Source organism: Polypterus senegalus, chromosome 18 (assembly GCF_016835505.1).
Source record: "Polypterus senegalus isolate Bchr_013 chromosome 18, ASM1683550v1, whole genome shotgun sequence".
NCBI classification, from domain to species: domain Eukaryota; kingdom Metazoa; phylum Chordata; class Cladistia; order Polypteriformes; family Polypteridae; genus Polypterus; species Polypterus senegalus.
In genome coordinates this window covers 9,319,490-9,327,943 of record NC_053171.1, presented here as the reverse complement: position 1 = coordinate 9,327,943, position 8,454 = coordinate 9,319,490, and the positions used below count along the sequence as shown (strand labels likewise).

The following is an 8,454-nucleotide window of genomic DNA, read 5'->3' as shown; positions in this document are numbered from 1 at the left end:
CAAATCAGTGCTGTAAATCGGTTATCTTCAAAAACATTTGGGTAGGTGTAAACATGGCGGCTGAGGGCTACCAATATCAGGCTCTGCCCAAGTATGTGAAAGAACGAGAAGAGGACATCAATTTGGAGCCAGGTGACATCTTGACTGTGGATAGGTCATCTCTCCTTGCACAGGGCTTTAAGGAAGGAGATGAGCAACATCCAGAGCACATTGGCTGGATTTTTGGGATCAATGAGCACACCAGGCAAAAGGGAGATTTCCCAGGAACATACGTTAAGTACTTGGAACCAGCGGTAATGTCGCTGTCACCCATCCGGCAACGTTTCCAGAGACCTTTACCCACTGCTTCTGGAGCAGGACCACCACGGCCAGAAAGTTCCCATGAGACATTGGTAACAGTGGTGCTAGATCTGACAGAGCAGTTATCCCCTCCTGATAGTGCTCCCCCAATTCTTATAAGGATTATTGAGGGCATCGAGAAAAGAGATTTGGACAGTGCATTTATGTACAGAACTGTCGGGTCAGAGCCACAAAATGCCATGAGAGCTGATTTCTTTGCAGTGGACGTTGAACAGCAAGAAACCCAGACATTGTGCGAAATGGTAAAGAGTTTCCTGCAGGAATTGCCAGTGCCTGTAATTCCTGGAACAGTTTACTTTGAACTCCAAATGGCTGTGCAAAGTACATCCACACCCAATGACAACTTCCGACAGCTCGTGCTAATTCTTGAGTCTTCTGCACTACCACTTCAGAACTTTCTGACACTGCAGTACCTGCTTCACCATTTTGCAAAAGTATGTGAATACTGTGACCAGAATGGCCTTACTGCCAAAATACTTGGTGAGCTTCTAGGTCCCCTGCTCATTAGACTCCCCTGGCCTGGACTTGAGATAAGCTCAGATTTGCCATCTGTGGTTCTGGAGAAGCTCATTGTAGGGCGAAGATTAGAGCAGAAACAAGAACAAGTCCCCCCAGCTCTCCCGCCAAAGCCTTCAAAATCCAAACTTACATCAAACAATGTGGTCAATGGCAACAGTGTCTATTTGAATGAAGCGGAATGGTACTGGGGTGACATCTCCAGGGAGGAAGTGAATGAAAAAATGAGAGACACTCCTGATGGAACATTTCTGGTTCGAAATGCCTCCAGTAAAATTCAAGGAGAGTATACACTAACACTCACGAAAGGTGGTAACAACAAGCTGATAAAAATTTTCCACCGGGATGGCAAATATGGCTTCTCTGAGCCACTAACATTCCCATCTGTTGTGGATCTAATCAACCACTACAGACATGAGTCTCTTGCCCAGTACAATGCAAAGCTGGATACCAGGCTGCTTTACCCTGTGTCTAAATACCAGCAGGATCAGGTTGTGAAGGAAGACAGCATTGAAGCGGTAGGGGAACAACTTAAGGTATACCACAAGCAGTTCCAGGAGAAGAGCACAAAGTATGGCATACTGTATGAGGACTATACACGTACATCTCAGGAGTTGCAAATGAGGAGAACAGCAATTGAAGCTTTCAATGAGACAATTAAAATATTTGAAGAGCAATGCCATACCCAGGAACGCTACTGTAAGGAGTATATTGAAAAGTTCCACAGGAAGGCAATGACAAAGAGATCCAAAGAATCCTGCACAACTCTGCACAAACTTAAGTCTCGGATCAATGAAATCCACGATAGCAAAATGAAGCTGGAGCAGGATTTAAAGAAACAAGCTTCAGAGCACCGAGAGATAGACAAAATGATGAACAGCCTCAAACCAGACCTGATGCAGCTGCGCAAGATCCGTGATCAGTACCTTGTGTGGCTAACAGAGAAAGGAACACGACAGAGAAAGATCAATGAATGGTTGGAGCTTAAGAATGAAATAGAAGATCCTTATTCAGTGATGGAAGATGAGGATGATTTACCACACAATGATGAAAGCACTTGGAATGTTGGGAAGATTAACCGTTCACAAGCTGAAGAAATGCTGTCAGGCAAACGTGATGGTACCTCTTTTGAAATATAAATAAACTTGCCTTAACTCACAAGTAGGTAAACTTGTGTTCAAATTGTATTTTTATTCCAAAGCTTAAAGTTTGTAAAGGTCCCTATTAATAATGAAAAATAAAAGTCTTTTCTATGTGTCATAAAAAAAAAAAAATGTCCGGGGCTGCAAGTGTGGGTGCAAAAAGATAAAAAAAAACATTAAATATGCACAAATAGCATATCAATTTTTTCAGCATGATATCCTGAGTGCATCGATACCTGAGCCATTGCAGTGGAACATTTAGATTTGCAGAAAATTGCCAAAACCTGTGCTGTAATATATACATATAATTTCATTGTACAGTAAATGGTGGACATACCCAAATGCTGTCAAAACCCTAAAAATGCACAAATCGCATATCTAAATATTCAGAATGATCTGCCGAGTGCATCAATACCTGAGCCATTGCAGTGGAACATTTAGATTTGCAGAAAATTGCCAAAACCTATGGTGTAATATGTCCATATTCATCTAAGCCATTTTGCATCATTGACTGGAGTGACTGATGCGGAATCTTTCATCTAAAGACTAAATATGAACAAATAGCATATCAATGTTTTCAGCATGATTTCCTGAGTGCATCGATACCTGAGCCATTGCAGTGGAATATTTAGATTTGGAAAAAATTGCCAAAACCTGTGGTGTAATTTGTCCATATTCATCCAATGTCCAGTAATAGGTGGACATACCGAAATGTTGAAAAAAGCCTAAAAATGCACAAATTGCATATCTAAATATTCAGCATGATCTGCCGAGTGCATCGATACCTGAGCCATTGCATTGGAACATTTAGATGTGCAGAAAATTGCCAAAACCTATGGTGTAATATGTCAGTATTCATGCAATGTACAGTAAAGGCTGGACATACAGAAATGATAAAAAAAACACTAAATATCCACAAATAGCATATCATTTTTTCAGCATGATATCCTGAGTGCATAGATACCTGAGCCATTGCAGTGGAACATTTAGATTTTGAGAAAACTGTGTCATTTGCCAGTGCAAGTCTATCAAGCTCTTTTCTCGGATACAATTTGGCATCATTGACTGGAGTGACTGATTCGGAATCTTTCTTCTGTGCTGGGATTTCACTACATTGGTCAATTCGAGAGAGAAACAAGAAAAAAAAGACAATAGCAGCAAAACAGAACCCAATTATTAGTGGCCACTGGAAAAGAGGAATTGTTATAATTATCAGAAAGGGGCCGCAAGAATAAGGCGAAGATGCGAGACGACCCTGGGCCTGCCGCTCAGCCCGACTTTATTGAGTAACAAAGCGATCGTCATCTGACAGGTCACCTCTGACCGTCAAGCTCTTCTTTAAAGCGGCTCAGTGAACTATGGAAGGAGTGCTGCACAAATGGACCAACTACATTGTTGGCTGGCAGCCCCGCTGGTTCATATTGGACAACGGCATACTTTCAAGCATAAAGATGTCCGTGTGTGAAATCAAAGTTCACCCTACAGATAATAGCAGGATGGAGCTCATCATCCCAGGCGAGCAGCATTTCTACGTGAAGGCAGTCAACGCTGCGGAGAGACAAAGGTGGTTAGTGGCCCTTGGGAGCTCAAAAGCGTGCCTCACCGATACGAGAGCAAAAAAAGAAAAAGAGATAAGTGAGACCAGAGAGTCTCTGAAAATGAAGATGTTTGAACTGCGGCTCTACTGTGATCTACTAATGCAACAAGTTCACACGATCCAGGAATCGGTCCTTCAAGAAACAAAGCACTCGTCACCTAGCATCGAGAACATGAATGAAGCTTCCTCTCTCTTGAGTGCCACATGTGAGACTTTTATTACGACGCTTGAGGAGTGCATGAAGATTGCCAATTCCAAATTCAAGCCTGAGATGTTCCAGTTATCCCACCCTGACCCTGTTGTGCCCCCAGTTTCTCCATCACCTGTACAGATGGTTCGGATGAAACATTCCATCAGCCATCCTGGTGCCTACAGCTTTGAAAGGACCAGCCTCATGCCAAAGGACTCAACTTCTTCATTACAGCGCTCCTCTCAGCGACGAACAAGAACATATTCAGACACAGAATCTCACGGTGATAGCTGCACAGAAGATGTGGAGAGGAGTATGCAGGAGTGGAGCCTGCGGCTTAATTTGACTCACACGGGAAACCTCACCTGGCCCGGAAACGGAGAGGATTGACAGATTGATATCTTTCTCGATTCTGAAAAGGTCTTTTACCTTCACCATTTACAGTATTTGTACCGTTAAATTTACTGACATTTTTTACAGTGCACTCATGTATACTGTTTGTTTGGTGGTTGCTTGTCCTTTGACTGGATTCTGCAAACGAAATAAGAATCACTACATCTACAACATCCTCCTCATGTCTGGTAATTTATGGCTACTCTGTCAGACAACAGATACCTAAGGTTTGAGTGCAGTCAGGTTGCTTGGTATACAGCTTGGTGCTCAGTGATAGATGGCAGACATGTTGCCAGAAGTGAATAGGACACATGTAGATGCCTGGCCATTCAATCTGCTTTGGGAGTAGAATGAAAAGATGGTCTCCTTCAGTGTCCATATTAAAATATGCACAAATTGTATATCAAAATTTGGGTTCTGGGGGAATTTTGGTTGCAAAGCTGAAACTTAAAGGAATTGATGGAAGGGCACCACCAGGAGTGGAGCCTGCGGCTTAATTTGACTCAGCACGGGAAACCTCACCCGGCCCGGACACGGAGAGGATTGACAGATTGATAGCTATGTCTCGATTCTGAAAAGGTCTTTTACCTTCACCATTTACAGTATCTGTACCATTAAATTTACTGAAGTTTTTTACAGTACACTCATTTTACTCATGTGGACGACGAATGTTTTCTTTGTTCCCTTGTACTAATTCATTTTCTGAAAAGTCAGTTTCACAACACCTTGTAAAAGCCTGCTTTGTTTTAGCTAACAGAAAAAAAATATTTGTGCTAAGGACTCAAGGTCCATGCCTTCCACACATGAGGCTGCCTTATCATTTTTGTTTCTTAGCTTACATCTGAACGCCATAACAAATGGAGCCATGAAATCAGGTTTTGTAAGAGGCACAAGGATTGTGTATAATAAATTTGTTGACTGTTGTATTTTATAATGATAGTAGCTCACGCATTCTAGGGGTATAAAACTGGACCCCACCCAACAGACGGGGTTCAGAAGAGCCCTGACGCTGTCATGTATATTTGATTGTCTGCTTTTCTGAAACTCTTCTCACCGTGACTCTGAAAATAAAGCTGCTTTATAACCGCACCTGCTGTCGGGTCTGAGATTTCGTCCACACTCAACACGGTAAACCTAACCCGGCCCGGACACGGAGAGGATTGACAGATTGATAGCTCTTTCTCGATTCTGTGGGTGGTGGTGCATGGCCATTCTTAGTTGGTGGAGCGATTTGTCTGGTTAATTCCGATAACGAACGAGACTCCCTCCTGCTAAATAGTTACGCGACCCCCGAGCAGTCGGCTTCCAACTTCTTAGAGGGACAAGTGGCTTTCAGCCACGTGAGATTGAGAAATAACAGGTCTGTGATTGTTTGCTCCGCGCGGCAGTGAAATCGATGAAGCAGGTTCGATTCGAACGCCTGCATGAGTTTCTCATTGGAGCGCTAAATGGGCTGATCGACGCTTGTCAGAGAGGAGCTTTTTTTATTATTACTGCAATCACGAGTTTGCTGCCCAGAAGGAGGAGGCGAAATAAGACAGAAGATTTAGGTTTCTGATTCCTATAAAGACCAAGGCTATTATGATTTCCATCCCGAAGTATTATGAGGGGAAGAATGTTCTCATTACTGGAGCTACAGGTTTATTGGGCAAAGTTCTTCTGGAAATGCTACTCCGATCGTGTCCTAATGTGAAAGCAGTTTATGTGCTGGTCAGACCGAAGGCAGGACAGGGCCCTGAGCAACGTATAGAAGAGATGGTGACTTGCAAGCTGTTTGACAGGCTGAGAGAGGAGCAGCCATGTTTTAAGGAGAAGATCATACCTGTCAGCAATGATTTGACACAATCTGAACTGGGCTTAAGCAGAGAGGATCAAGTGATGCCCTTAGATGTCCGGGGCTGCACGCGCGCTACATTGAATAGATCAACGTGTGTCTACCCAGCGCAGAGAGGCGTGAGTACAAGAAGGATAGCTGGTGGTACAGATTATGTTCAGTACAGCACAAGCACATGTGCCCGCTTCTCAATTGACTCAATTTTTTTATATAATTATGAGATGTTGCTAAAGATGTTCACGTCTTTAAGGAATTGCATATAAATGAATTACCATAAAAATATAGAAATAGAATATAAAGCATAAACAATAACTTTACCTTTTACAGTTTGAATCACCTGAATGAACAGTATCATAACCAGTTAGAGGAGCAGCTTCAAGTTTGAATCACCTGTATTACCTCAGAGTTCCACAAGATAGAGTCAAGAGCTATTTTCAAAGTGTGTGTTACGTGGGAGGATGTGTCAGAGTCTTTAATGTGATACTTATATGGGAGTTGTGTTACAGGTGAGAGAAAGATGTTTGCTAAAGATGTTCACGTCTTTAAACTGTTGCATAGAAATGAATAACCTTAACAAATATATACAAATAATAGATTAAAGAGTTGCTCAAGCTGTTTTATAGGCTGCGATTTTGCCTCATTGACAGGAGTGACTGATGCGGAATCCTTCTGTGCTGGAATTTCACTACACTGACTTGAATGAGATGCACTAATGAACCTTTCCCAAAACAAGACACACAGAGAGAGACTACTCTTGGTGGTGGATCACTTGGTGGAAAAACGTAACTAGGCACTTGTAGCACATCTGGGAGAAATAAAAGCTCTCAAAGAGGCAGAGATTAAACCTGGCTGCTCACCAGTTTTTGTGTGGGACATAGGGGTACTCCAAGCTCTCTACAATGCTTGAAGCAAGTCAGTATTTGAAAGAGTTCCTTATCCAGCAGTGAGGAAGATTAGTGTCAGACCTCTGATCTGCCTAGTCCTGCTGAAGCAGACCTCTTTAAGTGCCTTGAATGCCATAAATTTTGCAGTAGCCCTTCAGGTTTATCTCACCAAAAGGTGTCGCACTGCTGCAGTGCTTCCTCTAGGCTGGTGGACCGAGCCTTCATCCTGATGAGTATGGCTACCTGGCAGCCTTGAAAATGCATATCCGGTCCCACGCCCTGCCCTGTATCTATCCAACTTGTGGGAAGAAGGCCTTGTCTCGTCACATCCATATACAAACTGGAGAGAGGCACTTTTCCGGCCAAACACTGTAGCCGGGCAATTGCTGACCAGTCCATTAATTCAAATTTTCAAAGGAGTGAGTAGATTTTGAGAGCTAATGCCCCCAAAATGCCTTTCTCCAGAAGCAGTGACAAGAGAAGGAAATCAATGAAGAAAAACCCCAAGAAAACCATAATCACCATGAATGCCAAGGAAAGCCTCTTCGATGCAAGGCCGTGTTTTGAAGTCCGAGTCTATGCCATTCCAGGCAGAGACTGGAAGCAGTGAAATGGACAACGAAAACAACAATGAGGAGGAAACATGCCTGAAACACCATAATGACCATAAAAGACAAAGAAGACCTCTTCAATGCAATGCCGTGTTTTAAGGTCAAAGTGTATGCCAGTCCAGGAAGAGACTGGAAACAGTACAAATGAAACCTGCTAGAAACACCATAATAACCATGAACGCCAAAGAAGGCCGATGCGTTATCCTTCTGTGATCGAATTTCACAACACTGACTTAAAAGATTAACTGATTAACCTCATACTCAATAGGACGCAAATGCACATACGCAGATGAAAAAATTTAACTTGAGATTAAGACTCATTTGAATGTCTGCACTATCAACTGTCGATGGTAATTTCTATGCCCACCATGGTGACCACGGGTAACGGGGAATCAGGAATGAAGAAACCAAGAAGCAGTGAAGTGGGGCGTGAGATTTGAGGTAGGCGGTGTACACAATGAGGTAGACTGTGTACAAACAATCTTCTTAAATGAAAAGGAGGAAAAAATTAAACTTGAGATTAAGTGTTCAATTTTGGTGGCACAGTGTCATCTTCATGTTACAATACCTAGAGCAACTGAACCAAAACACACATGACGAGTGCACTGTGAATCTTCTTGCCTATTACTCATTTCAAAAGATGAGGAGAACAGCAGATCAGACAACAAAGCAGACGTGACGATGTGATGGCAGGTTTAGGGCTTCCTCCACAACATCAGAAAAAGAAACAGAGGAAGAAGATGGAAGAAAAGAAAACAAATTTTGGAGAGCAGTTGAGTGAAGAATTAACCTCCCAGAAACACCATAATCAGCATGAATGGCAAAGAAGGCCTCTTTGAAGCAAGCAATTTTGAAGTCTGTGTCTATGCCAGTCCAGAAATAGACTTGAAATTGTTAAAAGGAGAATGAAAAGGATGATGAAGAAGA

General features: G+C 42.6%; 1 protein-coding gene and 1 pseudogene across 1 annotated transcript; both read left to right on the top strand.

The window, feature by feature from the left end:
- On the top strand, positions 1 to 2,015 carry LOC120519061 (annotated as a pseudogene).
- A 1,339-nt stretch (positions 2,016 to 3,354) lies between these two features.
- Positions 3,355 to 4,195, top strand: LOC120519059 (pleckstrin homology domain-containing family A member 3-like). The gene has a single exon (XM_039742144.1). The coding sequence runs from the start codon at positions 3,377 to 3,379 to the stop codon at positions 4,193 to 4,195; it is 819 nt and encodes a 272-aa protein (XP_039598078.1). The 5' UTR covers positions 3,355 to 3,376.
- The last annotated feature ends 4,259 nt before the right edge of the window (positions 4,196 to 8,454 follow it).

Bases quoted from the DNA above. Each gene is read 5' to 3' on its own strand.
- LOC120519059 (XM_039742144.1), top strand. From the start codon at position 3,377: ATGGAAGGAGTGCTGCACAAATGGACCAACTACATTGTTGGCTGGCAG.